This window comes from Salmo salar, chromosome ssa26, assembly GCF_905237065.1.
Source record: "Salmo salar chromosome ssa26, Ssal_v3.1, whole genome shotgun sequence".
Classification (NCBI taxonomy): domain Eukaryota; kingdom Metazoa; phylum Chordata; class Actinopteri; order Salmoniformes; family Salmonidae; genus Salmo; species Salmo salar.
In genome coordinates, this window is record NC_059467.1 from 53784224 (window position 1) to 53806486 (window position 22263).

The following is a 22263-nucleotide window of genomic DNA, read 5'->3' on the forward strand; positions in this document are numbered from 1 at the left end:
TAGGATATAAACTACTGGAGATACACTATAAACTACTGGAGTTACACTAGGAAATAAACTACAGGAGTTATAGTAAAAAACTATTGGAGTTACACTAGGATATAAACTACTGGAGTTACGCTAGGATATAAACTACTGGAGTTACACTAGGATATAAACTACTGGAGTTACTCTATAAACTACTGGAGTTACAATAGGATAAAAACTATTGGAGTTACACGATAAACTACTGGAGTTACACTATAAACTACTGGAGTTATACTGGGATATAAACTACTGGAGTTACACTAGGATATAAAGTACTGGAGTTACACTATAAAACTACTGGAGTTATACTAGGATATAAACTACAGGAGTTACACTAGGATATAAACTACTGGAGTTACACTAGGATATAAACTACTGGAGTTACACTAGGATATAAACTACTGGAGTTACACTGGGATATATACTACTGGAGTTACACTGGGATATAAACTACTGGAGTTACACTAGGATATAAACTACTGGAGTTACACTAGGATATAAACTACTGGAGTTACACTAGGATATAAACTACTGGAGTTACACTAATAAACTACTGGAGTTACACTAGGATATAAACTGCTTGAGTTACACTATAAGCTACTGGAGTTACACTAGGATATAAACTACTGGAGTTACACTAGGATAAACTACTGGAGTTACACTAGATAAAACTACTGGAGTTACACTAGGATATAAATTACTGGAGTTACACTAGGATATAAACTACTGGAGTTACACTAAAAACTACTGGAGTTATACTAGGATATAAACTACTGGAGTTATACTAGGATAAAAACTACTGGAGTTACACTATAAAACTACTGGAGTTACACTATAAACTACTGGAGTTACACTAGGATATAAAACAACTGGAGTTACACTAGGATATAAACTACTGGAGTTACACTAGGATATAAAGTACTGGAGTTACACTATAAAACTACTGGAGTTACACTATAAACTACTGGAGTTACACTAGGATATAAAGTACTGGAGTTACACTATAAAACTACTGGAGTTACACTAGGATATAAACTACTGGAGTTACACTAGGATATAAACTACTGGAGTTACACTATAAACTACTGGAGTTACACTAGGATATAAACTACTGGAGTTACACTAGGATATAAACTACTGGAGTTACACTAGGATATAAACTACTGGAGTTACACTATAAACTACTGGAGTTACACTAATATAAACTACTGGAGTTACACTTAAACTACTTGAGTTACACTAGGATATAAACTACTGGAGTTACACTAGATAAACTACTGAGTTACACTAGGATTAAACTACTGGAGTTACACTGGGATATAAACTACTGGAGTTACACTAGGATATAAACTACTGGAGTTACACTAGGATATAAACTACTGGAGTTACACTAGGATATAAACTACTGGAGTTACACTAGGATATAAACTACTGGAGTTACACTAGGATATAAACTACTGGAGTTATACTAGGATATAAACTACTGGAGTTACACTAGGATATAAACTACTGGAGTTACACTAGGATATAAACTACTGGAGTTACACTAGGATATAAACTACTGGAGTTACACTAGGATATAAACTACTGGAGTTACACTAGGATATAAACTACTGGAGTTACAATAGGATATAAACTACTGGAGTTACAATAGGATATAAACTACTGGAGTTACACTATAAAACTACTGGAGTTACACTATAAAACTACTGGAGTTACACTAGGATATAAACTACTGGAGTTACACTAGAAACTACTGGAGTTACACTAGGATATAAACTACTGGAGTTACACTAGATTAAACTACTGGAGTTACACTAATAAAACTACTGGAGTTACACTAGGATATAAGTTACTGGAGTTACACTAGGATATAAACTACTGGAGTTACACTAAAACTACTGGAGTTATACTAGGATATAAACTACTGGAGTTATACTAGGATATAAACTACTGGAGTTACACTAGGATATAAACTACTGGAGTTACACTATAAACTACTGGAGTTACACTAGGATATAAACTACTGGAGTTACACTAGGATATAAACTACTGGAGTTACACTATACAACTACTGGAGTTACACTAGGATATAAACTACTGGAGTTACACTAGGAAATAAACTACTGGAGTTACACTATAAACTACTGGAGTGACACTATAAAACTACTGGAGTTACACTATAAACTACTTGAGTTACACTAGGATATAAACTACTGGAGTTACACTATAAAACGATCGGAGTTACACTAGGATATAAACTACTGGAGTTACACTAGGATATAAACTACTGGAGTTACACTAGGATATAAACTACTGGAGTTACACTGGGATATAAACTACTGGAGTTACACTAGGATATAAACTACTGGAGTTACACTAGGATATAAACTACTGGAGTTACACTAGGATATAAACTACTGGAGTTACACTATAAACTACTGGAGTGACACTATAAAACTACTGGAGTTACATTTAAACTACTTGAGTTACACTAGGATATAAACTACTGGAGTTACACTATAAACTAACTGAGTTACACTATAAACTACTGGAGTTACACTGGGATATAAACTACTGGAGTTACACTAGGATATAAGCTACTGGAGTTACACTAGGATATAAACTACTGGAGTTACACTAGGATATAAACTACTGGAGTTACACTATAAACTACTGGAGTGACACTATAAAACTACTGGAGTTACATTTAAACTACTTGAGTTACACTAGGATATAAACTACTGGAGTTACACTATAAAACGATCGGAGTTACACTAGGATATAAACTACTGGAGTTACACTAGGATATAAACTACAGGAGTTACACTAGGATATAATCTACTGGAGTTACACTAAGATATAAACTACTGGAGTTACACTAGGATATAAACTACTGGAGTTACACTAGGATATAAACTACTGGAGTTACACTAGGATATAATCTACTGGAGTTACACTAGGATATAAACTACTGGAGTTACACTAGGATATAAACTACTGGAGTTACACTAGGATATAAACTACTGGAGTTACACTAGGATATAAACTACTGGAGTTACAATAGGATATAAACTACTGGAGTTACAATAGGATATAAACTACTGGAGTTACACTATAAAACTACTGGAGTTACACTATAAAACTACTGGAGTTACACTAGGATATAAACTACTGGAGTTACACTATAAGCTACTGGAGTTACACTAGGATATAAACTACTGGAGTTACACTATAAACTACTGGAGTTACACTATAAAACTACTGGAGTTACACTAGGATATAAGCTACTGGAGTTACACTAGGATATAAACTACTGGAGTTACACTATAAACTACTGGAGTTACACTAGGATATAAACTACTGGAGTTACACTAGGATATAAACTACTGGAGTTACACTAGGATATAAACTACTGGAGTTACACTATAAACTACTGGAGTTACACTAGGATATAAACTACTGGAGTTACACTAGGATATAAACTACTGGAGTTACACTATACAACTACTGGAGTTACACTAGCATATAAACTACTTGAGTTACACTAGGATATAAACTACTGGAGTTACACTAGGATATAAACTACTGGAGTTACACTATAAACTACTGGAGTGACACTATAAAACTACTGGAGTTACATTTAAACTACTTGAGTTACACTAGGATATAAACTACTGGAGTTACACTATAAAACGATCGGAGTTACACTAGGATATAAACTACTGGAGTTACACTAGGATATAAACTACTGGAGTTACACTAGGATATAAACTACAGGAGTTACACTAGGATATAATCTACTGGAGTTACACTAGGATATAAACTACTGGAGTTACACTAGGATATAAACTACTGGAGTTACACTAGGATATAAACTACTGGAGTTACACTAGGATATAAACTACTGGAGTTACACTAGGATATAAACTACTGGAGTTACACTAGGATATAAACTACTGGAGTTACACTAGGATATAAACTACTGGAGTTACACTAGGATATAAACTACTGGAGTTACACTAGGATATAAACTACTGGAGTTACAATAGGATATAAACTACTGGAGTTACACTATAAAACTACTGGAGTTACACTATAAAACTACTGGAGTTACACTAGGATATAAACTACTGGAGTTACACTATAAGCTACTGGAGTTACACTAGGATATAAACTACTGGAGTTACACTATAAACTACTGGAGTTACACTATAAAACTACTGGAGTTACACTAGGATATAAGTTACTGGAGTTACACTAGGATATAAACTACTGGAGTTACACTAAAACTACTGGAGTTACACTAGGATATAAACTACTGGAGTTACACTAGGATATAAACTACTGGAGTTACACTAGGATATAAACTACTGGAGTTACACTAGGATATAAACTACTGGAGTTACACTAGGATATAAACTACTGGAGTTACACTAGGATATAAACTACTGGAGTTACACTATAAACTACTGGAGTTACACTAGGATATAAACTACTGGAGTTACACTAGGATATAAACTACTGGAGTTACACTATACAACTACTGGAGTTACACTAGGATATAAACTACTTGAGTTACACTAGGATATAAACTACTGGAGTTACACTATAAAACTCATTTTTACATCCAATAATTCATCCAATGTTTTAAATAAAAAATGTTGTATATTTGACTGCTGTGCTTTTCAGGTAGCAGTAGCTTCAATACAATGTGCTTTTCATTCCTCTTTCTTGTTCCATAAAAACCACTGTCAACATCACTGACTGTAACAGAGCTGTCGTTTACTGCAGGACTGGTTTAATCAGTAAGCCACTGTTGGTGCTTCAGTGGCTTTCTGTCCTGTAGGTAATAGTACAACCTTCCTTTAACATAGTAAAAACTTAAAACCTCCATCACCCTTATGCAGTCTATGTCTGTGTCCCAAATGGAACCCTGCACTACTTTAGACCAGAACCCTATTCCCTATATAGGGCACTGTTTTAAACCAGAGCCCTATTCCCTACATAGTGCCCTACTTTTTGACCAGAGCCTTATTCCCTATATAGTGCACTACTTTTTGAACAGAGCCTTATTCCCAACATAGTGCACTACTAGGCCCTGCTCAAAATCAGTGCACTTCAATAAGGAATAGGGTGTGGTTTGGGAAGAAGCATAGGTTTATATGACCTGCAGGTTTTATAGAGCAGGTCTCCGGCTTCCTGTAAAGCACAGATGAGATGAGCACAGCGGAAGGTTAAACTTTATTGGTGTAAAGTGGCCATCTGCTGATTGGTTAAAAGGGCAGATGTGGCTGTGAATGTTTATGGTCTCAATAAACCCAATACCACGGTCTATCTATTGATTACACTATGATTCCTAAAAACACTTAAGGTAGTGGAAAAACAGCCCTTTGAGTTGTCTTAATTAAAATGGTCCATTTGACAAGTCCCCCTTCCGACAAGTCCCCCTTCTGACAAGTCCCCCTTCCGACAAGTCCCCCTTCCGACAAGTCCCCCTTCCGACAAGTCCCGCTTCCGGCAAGTCCCCCTTCCGACAAGTCCCCCTTCTGACAAGTCCCCCTTCCGACAAGTCCCCCTTCTGACAAGTCCCCCTTCCGACAAGTCCCCCTTCTGACAAGTCCCCTTCCGACAAGTCCCCCTTCCGACAAGTCCCCCTTCCGACAAGTCCCCCTTCTGACAAGTCCCGCTTCCGGCAAGTCCCCCTTCCGACAAGTCCCCCTTCTGACAAGTCCCCTTCCGACAAGTCCCCCTTCTGACAAGTCCCCTTCCGACAAGTCCCCCTTCCGACAAGTCCCCCTTCCAACAAGTCCCCCTTCTGACAAGTCCCCTTCCGACAAGTCCCCCTTCTGACAAGTCCCCTTCCGACAAGTCCCCCTTCCGACAAGTCCCCCTTCCGACAAGTCCCCCTTCCGACAAGTCCCCCTTCTGACAAGTCCCCCTTTCGGCAAGTCCCCCTTCTGACAAGTCCCCCTTCTGACAAGTCCCCCTTCCGACAAGTCCCCCTTCCGAAAAGTCCCCCTTCCGACAAGTCCCCCTTCTGACAAGGTTGGGGCGTAACAGATTACATACAATTACTTTTCAATTCATAAAGGATGTTTGTGGAAAAAAATCTTTAACACTTCTGTTTTCTCAACGACGTTCAAATCAACACTGAAAAAAAGGTGCAAGTTTAAATTTGTTCCACCTGAGTGAGTCTGACCACCAATCAAAGACCACTATGATGACACACCAAATGATGACCACCAATCAGAGACCACTATGATGACACACCAAATGATGTCCACCAATCAGAGACCACTATGATGACACACCAAAAAAGACGACATCGGCGGTTGTAGTCTACGGCGATACGGATATCACTTATTACTGATATTTACATAGCACATTGATGTGAATCACACTGCTGCTCTCTCATTTAGCTATTAGCGCCTTACGGATTGTGGTTGTTGTGGATGGATGGATGTTCACAAATCTAAATGTGTATTTGAACCCAATAATGGTTGAATTCAAGAAGTTTAAGCTGACTATCAATCGTTGTTTTTGAAACCAGTGGACAGCCAGTGAAAAATGTGCTCTTCCAACAGCTGCACGGTGCGGATCCCAACCTACGGAATAAAAGTGGGGCTTTTATTGCTCAATTTAAATTAAAGCTGATTAAACAAATACATCTATAATGGACACATGATCAAACTGCAAACAATTCTGATTGCCCTTTTAAGTCTATCTGTAGTCGATACATCCATTTTTAGATTTATAAATTATATATATTAATGTAAAGATATAATTTAATCATATTATTATAGGTCATAGAAAGCGATGGGTTAGAAGAAGCCTACTTAACCTCTCTAGGGAAGGTGGGACGAAATCGCCCCACCTACGTAACATCCAGTGGAATCCTGTGGCGCGTTATTCAAATACCTTAGAAATGCTATTACTTCAATTTCTCAAACATATGACTATTTTACACCATTTTAAAGACAAGACTCTCCTTAATCTAACCACACTGTCCGATTTCAAAAAGGCTTTTCAACGAAAGCAAAACATTAGATTATGTCAGCAGAGTACCCAGCCAGAAATAATCAGACACCCATTTTTCAAGCTAGCATATAATGTCACATAAACCCAAACCACAGCTAAATGCAGCACTAACCTTTGATGATCTTCATCAGATGACAACCCTAGGACATTATGTTATACAATACATGCATGTTTTGTTCAATCAAGTTCATATTTATATCAAAAAACAGCTTTTTACATTAGCATGTGACTAGCATGTGACTAGCATTCCCACCGAACACTGCCGGTGAATTTACTAAATTACTCACGATAAACGTTCACAAAAAACATAACAATTATTTTAAGAATTATAGATACAGAACTCCTCTATGCACTCGATATGTCCGATTTTAAAATAGCTTTTTGATGAAAGCACATTTTGCAATATTCTAAGTAGATAGCCCGGCATCACAGGGCTAGCTATTTAGACACCCACCAAGTTTAGCCTTCACCAAAATCAGATTTACTATAAGAAAAATGTTATTACCTTTGCTGTTCTTCGTCAGAATGCACTCCCAGGACTTCTACTTCAATAACAAATGTTGGTTTGGTTCAAAATAATCCATAGTTATGTTCAAATATCTTCTGTTTTGTTCGTGCGTTCCAGAAACTATCCGAAATGGTATATCAGGGTCGCGTGCATGGCGCAATTCGTGACAAAACATTTCTAAATATTCCATTACCGTACTTCGAAGCATGTCAACCGCTGTTTAAAATCAATTTTTATGCAATTTATCTCGTAAAAAAGCGATAATATTCCGACCGGGAATCTCCTTTTCGGCAAACAGAGGAAAAATCACAAAGACGGGGGGAAGCCAGGGCACGCGCCTAAGCCCACAGTCCCTTGATCGGCCACTTGAGAAAGGCGATAATGTGTTTCAGCCTGGGGCTGTGATGACGACATTCAGGTTTTTCCCGGGCTCTGAGCGCCCATGGAAGATGTAGGAAGTGTCACGTTAGAGCAGAGATCCTTTGTAAAAGATAGAGATGGCAAAGAAGTTCAAGAAATGGTCAGACAGGCCACTTCCTGTAAAGGAATCTCTCAGGTTTTGACCTGCCATTTGAGTTCTGTTATACTCACAGACACCATTCAAACAGTTTTAGAACTTTGGAGTGTTTTCTATCCAAAGCCAATAATTATATGCATACTCTAGTTACTGGGCAGGAGTAGTAACCAGATTAAATCGGGTACGTTTTTTATCCAGCCTGTGAAAATACTGCCCCCTAGCCATAACAGGTTAATCAACTAGAAGGTCGGGGCACCAAGGAAAATATTCAGATTACAAAGCGTCACAGGTGTCGTAGGGTAGAGACCAAGACGCAGCCGGAAAATGTATAGTCATCTTTTTTTATTGGTGAAGAAGGAAAACACAAACGTATACAAAACAAAACGAACTGGACAGTCTCGTCAGGCAAACAGCTAAACAAGAATCTCCCACAAAATCCCATGAAAAACAAACTCCTAATTATAGGACCCTCAATCAGAGGCAACAATAACCAGCTGCCTCCAATTGAAGGTCCAACCCCAATTAACTAAACAGAACTACAAAAGACTAGAATGAACATAGAAAATATACTAACATAGAACAATGACTAACAAACCCCGGACTAATAAATCAAATACCCCTCTACCTAAACACATACACAAAACACACACTGAACCACATAAAACAAACACCCTCTGCCACATCCTGACCAAACTACAGTAACAAATAACCCCTATTACTGGTCAGGACGTGACAGTACCCCCCCCCCCCAAAAGGTGCAGACCCCGGATGCACCTCACACAAATAACCAAAAAATAACCCCCAAAACAAAAATAAATCCCAAAACTCCATGGGAGACAAGGGAGGGTGGCTGCCGTCACCGACGGCTCCTGTGCTACACCCCCCCCCCCTCCCCTCCCCAAACCTCCTACAGTGGAGGTGGCTTAGGCTCAGGCCTTAATCCCCTACCGGACCAAACCATCCCCACTGCATACCTCTGCCTGAGGCCAGTCACTGAAGACCCTGGACTGTGCTCTGGGAGCTATGGACTGTAGGGCGACTCTAGGAGCTCTGGACTGTAGGCAGACTCACTCGGTTCCGGACTGTAGGCCGTCTCACTCGGTGCCGGACTGTAGGCCGTCTCACTCGGTTCCGGACTAGACACTGTTGCCGGACACTCTGGACGAGGTACTGTTGCCGGACACTCTGGACGAGGTACTGTTGCCGGACACTCTGGACTGGGACTGAGCTGACGCAGTGGAAGCCTAATGCGTGGGGCTGGTAGTGGTGGTACCAGACTGGGGACACGCACCTCAAGGCTAGTGCGAGGAGCAGGAACAGGCCGAGTTGGACTGGGCTGACGCACTGGAAGCCTGGTGCGTGGTGCTGGTACCGGATGTGCCAGACTGAAGACACGCACCTCAGGGCTAGTGCGAGGAGCAGGAACAGGCCGAGTTGGACTGGGCTGAACCACTGGAAGCCTGGTGCGTGGTGCTGGTTTAGGAGACGCCAGACTACGCACCTCAGGGTCAGCATGAGAAGCAGGAACTGGATATTCCGGGCCATGGGTAAGTACTGGATTTCTGGAGCGCACCTCTTGCACAACCCGTCCTGGCTGGATAGAAATAGCAACCGGACTGCTGGTACAAGCGGACTGCTGGTACAGGGCGAACTGGGCTGTGCAGAGGCCTGATGGTTGCCGTGCGTAGAGCAGGCGTAGGGTAGCCTGGGCCTAGGAGGCGCACTGGTGGCCAGATGCGTTGTGCAGGAATTCTCCTTCCAGGCTGGATGCCTACTCTAGCACGGCACTTGCAAGGGGCTGGGATCGCTCGCACCGGACTGTGCGTGCGCATGGGCGAGATCGTGCGCACTTCCGCATACTCCGGCTCTCTCCCCTCCAGTTGCTTCCTATAATAAGCACAGGGAGTTGGCTTGCGACTATCACGGGTGTCATAGGGTTTAGACCAAAACGCAGCAGGAAAATATATTCTCATCTTCTTTTTATTAGTTAAGAAGGAAAAACACAAACAACGTATACAAAACAAACAAACTTGACAGTCTCGTCAGGCAGACAGCTAAACAAGAACAATCTCCCACAAAATCCCATGAAAAACAAACTCCTAATTATAGGACCTTCAATCAGAGTCAACAATAACCAGCTGCCTTCAATTGAAGGTCCAACCCCAATTAACTAAACATAGAACTACAAAAAACTAGAATGAACATAGTCATTGTTCTATGTTAGTATATTTTCTAACAAACCCCGGACTAATAAATCAAATACCCCTCTACCTAAATACATACACAAAACACACCCTGAACCACATAAAACAAACACCCCCTGCCACGTCCTGACCAAACTACAATAACAAATAACCCCTATACTGGTCAGGACGTGACACAAAGTTATACTTTTCCTAATATAGCTTTCAGATATTATAATATCTGATCGATTAGTCTCCTTTAATGATGTGTTCTTTACCTCGTCAGTCTCAGTCCAAACATCGTAAATTGTTGGTTATCTGCACGAACCCAGTCTTCACTATGAGTCATCCATAAATCAATTGTCTTAAAATCATTTATTTGCTAACTAAATAATTCACAGAAATGCATAACAAACAGATATGGTTACAAGGAAATTATAGGAGAATGTGCCCTAGTGGGCTAAACCGGCATGGCGGTTTGTTACACAAAGAAAGGGGGTTGGGCTTGAATGAAAGAGCGGGAAGACTGAGGAACAAAGACTGCAAAGGGAGAAGAAGCTATGCTATCGTAAATACATTATCGTATGCATTCTAAATTACCGCCCATTTGGAAAAGGAAAACGCAATAAATATTTAGTCTGAGCTGCGCTTCGGTAGGTTGGTCGTAGATGCTGGCCGTGTTGGCCAACAGAGATCTTCCTGTCCTCGGAAGAATGTCACTGGTGGTAAAATGGATACGTTGTAGTATCTTCATTGTGTGTTAGACTGGATACGTCGTCCGTCCTTTCCTAGCCCACGTCTACAGCGGCCGCTGCTAACTCAACGGCAAGGAAGTATCACTTCTGTAGTGAATAAGAGTTCAAGGTTCATACCATTCGCCACCAAAGCTCATGCTGAGGTTGGCTTAGTTCTGTACTTGACATGTGAGTCCTTTTAACGTAGACCTCACGTACCCGGAACAGGCTGGTTACATTTTATCACTGACTTATATAGTGGCGAGGGGAGAAGGGTGTGTTTCATAGTTTATAACCCCTGTCTCTTCACAGGGGCGGGCCACTGATTGGTCAGGGCTCTAACCTTATGAAAACCCAATTCTCTCATTTGGAAGCTAAAATTACATTTAATTTCCTAACAAACAGTTTCAATATCAAACATTTAAATTGCACAACAATTCCATGTGAATCTGATAACTAGAATGTGTAGAATTTCCTAGGTAGAGTTTATGTCGTCCTGTCATCAGTCATAATGTCTCAGATGACAACCGAACTGACATCCATACTCATTAAGTACCTGGTATATTTCCAACTGGTTCTATTACCGAAATATGGTTCCTTTCCCCCCACTTGTTTGATGTTCCCAGACTCTCTATATTTAACAAAGGCTATTCAAAAGTCCTTCAGTAGGGTCAGAGAGAGAAGGGAAGGGAGAAAGGTATTTATGGGGGGGGGTCATAAACCTTAGCCACAGGCCAACGTCATGACATCAGCATGAAGCCCCATAACATAGAGGAATATCTGATAGGCAGCAGAGACACAATACAATGATCCTCCTAGACTAGTCTACAACAACACAATGATCCTCCCTAGACTAGTCTACAACAATACAATGATCCTCCCTAGACTAGTCTACAACAATACAATGATCCTCCCTAGACTAGTCTACAACAATACAATGAACCTCCCTAGACTAGTCTACAACAATACAATGATCCTCCCTAGACTAGTCTACAACAATACAATGATCCTCCCTAGACTAGTCTACAATACAATGATCCTCCCTAGACTAGTCTACAACAATACAATGATCCTCCCTAGACTTGTCTACAACAATACAATACAATGATCCTCCCTAGACTTGTCTACAACAATACAATGATCCTCCCTAGACTAGTCTACAACAATACAATGATCCTCCCTAGACTAGTCTACAACAATACAATGATCCTCCCTAGACTAGTCTACAACAACACAATGATCCTCCCTAGACTAGTCTACAACAATACAATACAATGATCCTCCCTAGACTAGTCTACAACAATACAATGATCCTCCCTAGACTTGAGATGTGTCTCTTGTTGTCATGACTACCTGGATCACCTATTGAGATGTGTCTCTTGTTGTCATGACTACCTGGAACACCTATTGAGATGTGTCTCTTGTTGTCATGACTACCTGGAACACCTATTGAGATGTGTCTCTTGTTGTCATGACTACCTGGAACACCTATTGAGATGTGTCTCTTGTTGTCATGACTACCTGGAACACCTAGTGAGATGCGTCTCGTTGTCATGACTACCTGGTGCTCGTGCAGCTTGTGTCTCCATGATCCACAGTATTTCTGAATCAATTGGCTGATATATTTTAATTGTACAACTCAAATACTACATGTTTTTAGCTAGACATACTGAGTGACAAAACATTAAGAACACCTTCCTAATATAGAGTTACACCACCCCCTTTTGCCCTCAGAACAGCCTCAACGCGTCTGGAAGGGCCTCGGCGCGTCGGGAAGGGCCTTGGCGCGTCGGGAAGGGCCTCGTTGCGTCGGGAAGGGCATCGGCGCGTCGGGAAGGGCCTCGTTGCGTCGGGAAGGGCCTCGGCGTGTTGGAAGGGCCTTGGCGCGTCGGGAAGGGCCTCGGCGCGTCGGGAAGGGCCTTGGCGCGTCGGGAAGGGCCTCGTTGCGTCGGGAAGGGCCTCGGCGCGTCGGGAAGGGCCTTGGCGCGTCGGGAAGGGCCTTGGCGCGTCGGGAAGGGCATTGGCGCGTCGGGAAGGGCCTCGTTGCGTCGGGAAGGGCATCGGCGCGTCGGGAAGGGCCTCGTTGCGTCGGGAAGGGCCTCGGCGTGTTGGAAGGGCCTTGGCGCGTCGGGAAGGGCCTTGGCGCGTCGGGAAGGGCCTCGTTGCGTCGGGAAGGGCATTGGCGCGTCGGGAAGGGCCTCGTTGCGTCGGGAAGGGCATCGGCGCGTCGGGAAGGGCCTCGTTGCGTCGGGAAGGGCCTCGTTGCGTCGGGAAGGGCCTCGGCGCGTCGGGAAGGAACTGGCATTGTGTCAAAAGCGTTCCACAGGGATGCTGGGCCATGTTGACCCCAATGCTTCCCACACTTATGTCAAGTTGGCTGGAGGTCCTTTGGGTGATGGGCAATTCTTGATTATGAGACAGTACAGAACCTTCTTTATGAGACAGTACATTACCTTCATTATGAGACAGACCTTCATTATGAGACAGTACAGAACCTTCTTTATGAGACAGTACATTACCTTCATTATGAGACAGTACAGAACCTTCTTTATGAGACAGTACATTACCTTCATTATGAGACAGACCTTCATTATGAGACAGTACAGAACCTTCATTATGAGAGAGTACAGAACCTTCATTATGTGACAGTACATTACCTTCATTATGAGACAGAACCTTCATTATGAGACAGTCTGTGTTTTCTAAACCTGCGTCTGAAATGGCACCCTATTCCCTATGTAGTGCACTGCTTTTGACTAGGGCCTATAGGGTAGTGCACCACAGGGAATTGGGTACCATTTGGGACGCACAAAAAAATAAATTTTATCACATCAGTCAGTTTAGGCTGTTTATTATCTTCCTCTATTCGTTTTTCTCAGGAGGAACGACCTCCATCAGCAGCTGGAGGTACATGGTGATTGGCCCTGCAGGGGAGGTGAGAGGTTAAAGGTCAGATTGGACCAATCAGGCTAATTAAAGGTTAGTAATAAATAACTTTTATTAATAAAAAGGTTAACCTGTTAGGACTAGGGGGCAGTATTTGCACGGCCGGATAAAAAACGTACCCGATTTAATCTGGTTACTACTCCTGCCCAGTAACTAGAATATGCATATAATTGTTTGATTTGGATAGAAAACACCCTAAAGTTTCTAAAACTGTTTGAATGGTGTCTGTGAGTATAACAGAACTCATATGGCAGTCAAAACCCTGAGACAAATCCTGACAGGAAACTGAAATCTGATGTGTGGATATCACTTCAAATATTTGCCATTGAAACACACAGGGGGTTGTGAATCATTTAGCACTTCCTATGGCTTCCATTAGATGTCCCCAGTCTTTACAAAGTGGTTTGAGTCTCCTATGGTAGTAACTGACCCAAAGAGAGGCTGTGGCACTTGATCACAGGGGATGGGCCATTACCATTGTGACGTCGGCGCCCATGACTACTCTCCCTTTTCGAAACGTTTTGAAAAACAATGCAACCGTCCCAATGGAATATTATTGAAGCCCTGGTTGAAAAAGCCCCTAAAGATTTATGTTATACAACATTTGACATGTTTGAACGAACTTAAATATATTCTTTTTGCTCATTCCTGACGACAAGTCAGACGCACACGGTACATTTTCACTAGCCTTCGGAGCGCGCTAACACTATTGGGACAAAAATTATTAACTTTTTTGAACAAAACTACATTTGTTATGGACCTGGGATTCCTAGAAGTGCCTTCTGATAAAGATAATCAAAGGTAAGGTATTATTTACAATAGTATTTTTGATGGTTGATCGTTCCAAGTTGGCTCCAACATGTATAGCCTAGACTTTTTTTCTGGGCATACCACGTTGTTTATTGCAAAGTGTGATTTCCCAGTAAAGTTATTTTTAAATCTGGCAAACCGATGGCATTCAAGACATGTTAATCTATAAGTCTTTGAATGACAATATTGCATTTTAACAATGTTTTCGAATACTAATTTTGTAAATTGTAGCGCTAATAAACCGGAAGCATTTGAGGGAAAAGATTTTCTGAACGTCATGCGCCGATGTAAAATGCTGTTTTTATATATAAATATGAACTTTATCGAACGAAAAATGCATGTATTGTGTAACATGATGTCCTAGGAGTGTCATCTGATGAAGGTTGTCAAAGGTTAGTGCTGCATTTAGCTGTGTTTTGGGTATTTGTGATGCATGCTAGTTTCTTTGAAAATGGCTGTGTGATTATTTCTGGCTGGGTACTCTGCTGACATAATCTAATGTTTTGCTTTTGCTGTAAAGCCTTTTTGAAATCGGACAACGTGGTTCGATTCAGGAGAGGTGTATCTATAAAACGGTGTAAAATAGTCATATGTTTGAGAAATTGAAGTTATAGCATTTAAGTTATTTGCATTTAGCGCGACGCGATTCCACTGGCTGTTGATTAGGGTGGGACGCAAGCGTCCCACTGGCCCAGACAGGTTAATAAAGGTGACATCAGCCCAATCACAGCATGATCTACAGGCTCTGTGACCTTCTGAGTTGAACTCCACAATGACTGGAATTATCTAAAGGGGAAGAACTCCAGTACCCTCACTGAGGAATAAAACATTTTGATTCATTAAAAAAGACTGAAGTTGCAGAAGATAATAGTGTCTGCTTCCCAAAGGGCACCCTATCCCCTATATTACAGTGCCCTACCTTTCACCAGGGCCCATAGGGTAGTGCACTACACAGGGAACAGGGGGCTATTTGGGACACAAACAGTGTTGTCTTCTAGTGCACTACACAGGGAATAGGGGTCCATTTTGGGATAAAGGCAGTGTTGTCTTCTAGTGCACTACACAGGGAACAGGGGGCTATTTGGGACACAGACAGTGTTGTCTTCTAGTGCAATACACAGGGAACAGGGGGCTATTTGGGACACAGACAGTGTTGTCTTCTAGTGCACTACACAGGGAATAGGGGACTATTTGGGACACAGGCAGTGTTGTATTCTAGTGCACTACAAAGGTAATAGGGGGCCCATTTTGGGATTAAGGCAGTGTTGTCTTCTAGTGCACTACAAAGGTAATAGGGGGCCATTTTGGGATAAAGGATCTCTCCAACCCTCAAGTGTCAACATCTCTGAGCGGTGGGTCGTTACTCACTCATGACCCTGCGTGTCCAGCTGAACTTGCGGTGTACGAAGGGGAAGTAGAGCAGCAGACCGCTGAGGATGAAGATGGTACAGTACAGATACTCCAGCTCTGGCTTGTCTATGATAGGTGCTAGGACCAGGTAGCAGGACACTATCACCACCAGCACTGCTATGGGCATGGGACACTGTTGGGGGACAACCAGAACATAACCACCTGTCAGTCTCACAGGAGGGATCTCGGACAGTATTGCTCTAAAAACAGGTTAAGGGAATCTAGGATTCAGAAAAACATCAAAGCGGTTACCACCCCATTTGTTGTGGTAACCAGCTGAGGGATGTGGCTGGAGAAATGTAACCACTCTCTAATGTATAGACAGAGCTATGAATGTTAGGACTGACCATCCATGAGTTCAACCTGATAGTTATAACTATGTTCTTCCAATAGCCAAGAGATGAGGGGCTGCAGGTAGCCTACTGGTTAGAGCTTTGGGCCAGTAACTGAAAGGTTGCTAGATAGAATCCCCCGAGCTGACAAGGTAAAAAAAATCTGTCATTCTGCCCCTGAACAAGGCAGTTAACCCACTGTTCCTAGGCTGTCATTGAAAATAAGAATTTGTTCTAAACTGACTTGCCCAGTTAAATAAAGGTTAAATACAAACATTAATATACAGGACTTGGATGTATGACACTGTGAGTCTAGTCTTACCTTGACGGGCCTCTTGAGTTCCTTCCTGGTGAAGCGCATGACGATGAGAGCGAGAGCTGTGAGACCGTAGAAACCCCACACGGCAAAACTGAAGTAGTTGATCAGCGTGCTGATGTCTGTTGGGATAATGTAGAGTACGGCCAGAATACCCTACAACCACAACAACAACAGAGGTGACTCACCACCTGGATTTGGTCTTATGTAGCAAAATGGGAAATGGTATTTGTTTTACAATGAAAGTAGAGACTCAGAGCTACAAAATGGTAGATCATACACTGCATTTGAGAACTATGGGAAAGTAATTCTGCTTTTTATTAAGTTGATCAACTTGCCAAAGTGTTTCTACTGCTCTCAAAAAACATTGCTGCCCTGAATTTAGCAGGCACTATTGAGAAAGATCAGTGGGAAAAAGTTGTGATGGACTACTTTCTGCACACGGTCAGTATGAACCAGAGTGACTTGACAACACGCGGGCCAAACAAGCTGTACAAACACAACGGAGTTAAAGGGGTTCCAGTCTGCCGTGAAGTGTTCAGCCATGTATACGGGTAAGAGTAGCTACATTTTCAAATATCATAAGTTTCACATTTTGTCAGAAAGTAGTTTTTTCATTGTAAGTTAAAGAGTACTTTTAGCTAGCGAACGTTAGTTTGCTGGCTCGCTACCTAACATTACGTGTATGATCTGTTTCCTTGTTTACTCAATCTTTAACGATGTGAATCGTTAAAGAGATAGGTGGGGCTATGACTTGAGAGTGTGTGAACGATGCTGAATGGGTGTAGACAAAGAGGAACTCTGCAGTATGTGTGCCAAAATATTCAAGGGTCATTTTCTCAAAAGTGAGGTTACAAGTTAATCAAGTTTCAAAGCAGAATTACTTTCCCATTATTCCTCAACTGCAGTGTATGATATACAATGTTGTAGCTCTGAGTCTCTACTTCTATCCAAAGTAAAAAACACAATTTCAAATTTGACCAAATCACATTTAAGGAACTTGACAAAGTGGTACTTTATTACTTCAACAGAATGTTTCCTAAAAGTTAAAATATGGTTACATTTCATTTAAATTTTGGTAATGTTCTAGGAATGTTCTCCAACTGGTTTGACATTGGAAATGTTCTCAAATAGTTCAGAGAACATTAAGATACAGCATTATTCTATGGGAAGTATGTTTCCTACAGGTTTCAGTGAACAGTTGGCGCCAATTTCATCTTAAAACGTTTCCTTGGTGTTAAAAATAGTCTGGGAACAAAGTTCAAATGTATAAATTGATAGTTCGGATTACAGGATGTCAAGGTCATATTTTTCCATATTCTGTTCCAGTTTAACCTCTTGGGGCTAGGTGGGACGCTAGCGTGCCACCCGTGGTGCACTCCATCAACAGCAGGTGCATTTCAAGAGCGGCAAATTTGAATCCAAATAAATGTCAAAATTCAAATTTTTCAAAAATACAACTATGTTACACCATTTGAAAGATAAACATCTCCTTAATCTAACCACGTTTTACGATTTCAAAAAGGTTTTACGGCGAAAGCATAAATTTAGAGTATGTTAGGACAGTACATTTACAAGAGTTGTGTGTAATGTTTTGTCAAGTCAAAGACAGGGTCACCAAAACCATAAAACCAGCTAAAATGATGCACTAACCTTTTACAATCTCCATCAGATGACACTCCTAGGACATTATGTTAGACAATGCATGCATTTTTAGTTCTATCAAGTTCATATTTATATCCAAAAACAGCGTTTTACTATGGCATTGATGTTGAGGAAATCGTTTCCCTCCAATAACCGGCAGTCAAGTCAGCGTCACAAATTAAATAATTAAAATTAGAAAACATTGGTAAAATATTATATTGTCATTTAAAGAATTATAGATTTACATCTCTTGAACGCAATCAACTTGCCAGATTTAAAAATAACCTTACTGGGAAATCACACTTTGCAATAATCTGAGCACTGCGCCCAGAAAAATACGCGTTGCGATACAGACTAGACGTCATGTTGGGGAGATCTAAAATCGAAAATACTATGTAAATAATCCATTACCTTTGATTCTCTTCATCAGATGTCACTTCCAGGTATCACAGGTCCATAACGAATGTAGTTTTGTTCAAAAAAGCTCATCATTTATGTCCATTAATCTCCGTCTCGTTAGCACATGATGTAAGCCAGCCGGACTTCTCGTCATGAACGAGGGGAAAAAATATATTTCCGTTCGTTCAAACATGTCAAACGTTGTATAGCATAAATCATTAGGGCCTTTTTTAACCAGAACATGAATAATATTCAAGGTGGACGAATGCATACTCTTTTATAACGTATTGGAACGAGGGTACCCAACATGAACTAGCGCGCCAGGTGTCTAATGGGACATCACCGTTCCATGGCTCTTGTTCGGTCAGATCTCCCCTCCAGAAGACTCAAAACACTTTGTAAAGGCTGGTGACATCTAGTGGAAGCAATAGGAAGTGCCAAAATATTCCTAAACCCCTGTGTTTTTCAATGGGATAGGTTTAAAGTCAATACAACACATCAGGTATCCACTTCCTGTCAGAAAATGTCTCAGGGTTTTGCCTGCCAAATGAGTTCTGTTATACTCACAGACACCATTCAAACAGTTTTGGAAACTTTAGAGTGTTTTCTATCCATATATAATAAGTATATGCATATTCTAGTTACTGGGTAGGATTAGTAACCAGATTAAATCGGGTACATTTTTTTTATCCAGACGTGCAAATGCTGCCCCCTAGACCCAACAGGTTAAAGGTTGTTCAGATTCATTTAGATCTGTGGACCATACTTTTTTAATGCTCAGAATATGAGCTTTCCAAGAGTTGTTTATATAGAAACATCAGTCATTTCAGTAGCCCAGGAAATGTATTTATATATCCTATCATAGGATGGTTCGGTAGTTGCATTTCCTAAGGGACTGCATACGCCAGCATATCTGACCTAAGTTGTAAATATAGAAAAAGGATTTGCCTGGTAATGTGTGTGTGTCTTTCAGATCTTGGAATGTTCTCAAAGCATTACGGTCCATGATATATGTAAGGGTACAGATTCCATATTTGGACCATTGAGGGGATGCAAAAGGCCACCCTCCAGATCGCAAAGCATTATTGTGAAATATAGGAGTATGGGTATGCCATTTTGATTCCCAGTTACATTTTCCACCAAATAGATATTGTTTGAGGAATAATAGGACCAAAGCGTAGTGTACATTGATTGAGAGATGGTCTATCAGTGGAGACCACCTCTTCCAGGGCAATAGGAGACACCATATTTCTCTCTATTCTCAGCCAGGGGCAGAAGAATAATGTCTAAAGTTTGGTACGGATAGTCCTCCTCTTTGCAAGTTTGTTCATATTTTCTACTGTTTTCCCCCCAATTTTGTGATATTATGATTTTGTCTCATCGCTGCAACTCCCCAACGGGCTCGGGAGAGGCGAAGGTCGAGTCATGACCCACCAAACTGCGCTCGCATCTGGACCAAAGCAGGTTTGGTAAAAAAAACGACTTTCCTCAGAACCTCCGTCTATTATATATATCTTACATGGTTCCTCTGAAACTAAAAGCAGCCTTTTTCTACACGAGAAGATCCGGACAACAAAATCGTAATGAAATCGGCTGTAGAACCCGCACCGTGTGAGCTACAAACTAATATGTCACCAGTATCGTCTGTCTGGCTGCCAGATGGTAGAGAACTCATTTCCACTGCTCCAGAGTCCAATGGCGGTGAGCTTTACACCCCTCCACCCGATGCTTGGCATTGCGTATGGTGATCTAAGGCTTGTGCTTAGATACTAGACTTAAATACACTTATGGTGCTGATGTTGCTTCCAGGGGCAGTTTGGAACTCAGTAGTGGAGTGTTGCAACCGAGGACAGACAATTTTACTTATGTACTTATACACCTATACTAATAGAAGGGGTGTCCACATACTTATACACACTGAACAAAAATATAAATGCAACATGTAAAGTGTTGGTGCACAGCTGATTCAAATAATGAACTAATCATCAAGCGTTGATCATTTGAATCATCTGTGTCGTGTGGGGGGGGCAAAACCCAAAATGTGCACCCCTTGGGATCCCGAGGACCGAGTTTGGGAATCTCTGAATATCTACAGACTAGAATTTGTTTTCTGCCACTTCTTGGGTCAGGTCGGGGCAGTAATGTATAAAGTGATGGGTCAGGTTATAGGTTAGGCCACTGGGGGGCAGTAATGTATAAAGTGATGGGTCAGGTTATAGGTTAGGCCACTGGGGGGCAGTAATGTATAAAGTGATGGGTCAGGTTATTGGTTAGGCCACTGGGGGGAAGTAATTGTATAAAGTGATGGGTCAGGTTATAGGTTAGGCCACTGGGGGGCAGTAATGCATAAAGTGATGGGTCAGGTTATAGGTTAGGCCACTGGGGGGCAGTAATGTATAAAGTGATGGGTCAGGTTATAGGTTAGGCCACTGGGGGGCAGTAATGTTTAAAGTGATGGGTCAGGTCATAGGTTAGGCCACTTGGGGGCAGTAATTTATGAAGTGATGGGTCAAGTTACAGGTTAGACCACTGGGGGCAGTAATGTATAAAGTGATGGGTCAGGTTATAGGTTAAGCCACTGGGGGGCAGCAATGTATAAAGTGATGGGTCAGGTCATAGGTTAGGCCACTAGGGGGCAGTAATGTTTAAAGTGATGGGTCAGGTCATAGGTTAGGCCACTGGGGGGCAGTAATGTATAAAGTGATGGTTCAGGTTACAGGCACATTATTCTTTTTAAAATTCTGCAAGCTCTGTCAAGTTGGTTGTTGATCATTGCTATAATATATAATATACCATTTATCAGACACTTTTATTCAAAGCGACTTAGTCATTCATGCAGACATTTTAATGTGTGTGGTCCTGGGAATTAAACCTATTGTCTTGGCATTACAAGCACCATGCTCTACCAACTGAGGTACAGAGATTTTCAACACGATTTAAGTCAAAACTGTAACTCAGGTACATTCAAAGTCTTCTTGTTAACAACCTCTTAAGGATCCGCCCCTTTTTTTAAATATATTTTTTTTAAACTTTTTTGTCTATAATAACATACCCAAATCTAACTGCCTGTAACTCAGGCCCTGAAGCAAGAATATGCATATTCTTGGTACCATTTCAAAGGAAACACTTTGAAGTTTATGGAAATGTGAAAGGAATGTAGGAGAATATAACACAATAGATCTGGTAAAAGATAATACAAAGAAAAAAACACCCGTTCTTTTGTATTTTTTTGTACCATCTTTGAAATGCAAGAGAAAGGCCATAATGTACTATTCCAGCCCGTCTGTAATATTGATTTTCGCCACTCGATGGCAGCAGTGTATGTGCAAAGTCTTAGACTGATCAAATGAACCATTGTGTTTCTGTTCAAAATTTGTCCTGGGAAATGTTCTTGTT

The 22263-nt window shown here is 41.3% G+C and overlaps 2 protein-coding genes across 4 annotated transcripts in view; both read right to left on the reverse strand.

Annotated features, from left to right (window-relative positions):
- Positions 1-22263, reverse strand: part of bat1 (HLA-B associated transcript 1) — a 132480-nt gene that overhangs the window by 90682 nt on the left and 19535 nt on the right. The window lies entirely within an intron of this gene.
- Positions 13493-22263, reverse strand: part of LOC106593917 (b(0,+)-type amino acid transporter 1-like) — a 19987-nt gene continuing 11216 nt past the window's right edge. The window contains exons 9-11 of the mRNA XM_045708325.1: positions 16831-16980; positions 16135-16309; positions 13493-13934 (exon numbers count right to left, since the gene is read on the reverse strand). Coding sequence (XP_045564281.1) covers positions 13873-13934; positions 16135-16309; positions 16831-16980 — 387 coding nt within the window. The 3' untranslated portion in view covers positions 13493-13872. The remainder of the gene's footprint in view (positions 13935-16134; positions 16310-16830; positions 16981-22263) is intronic.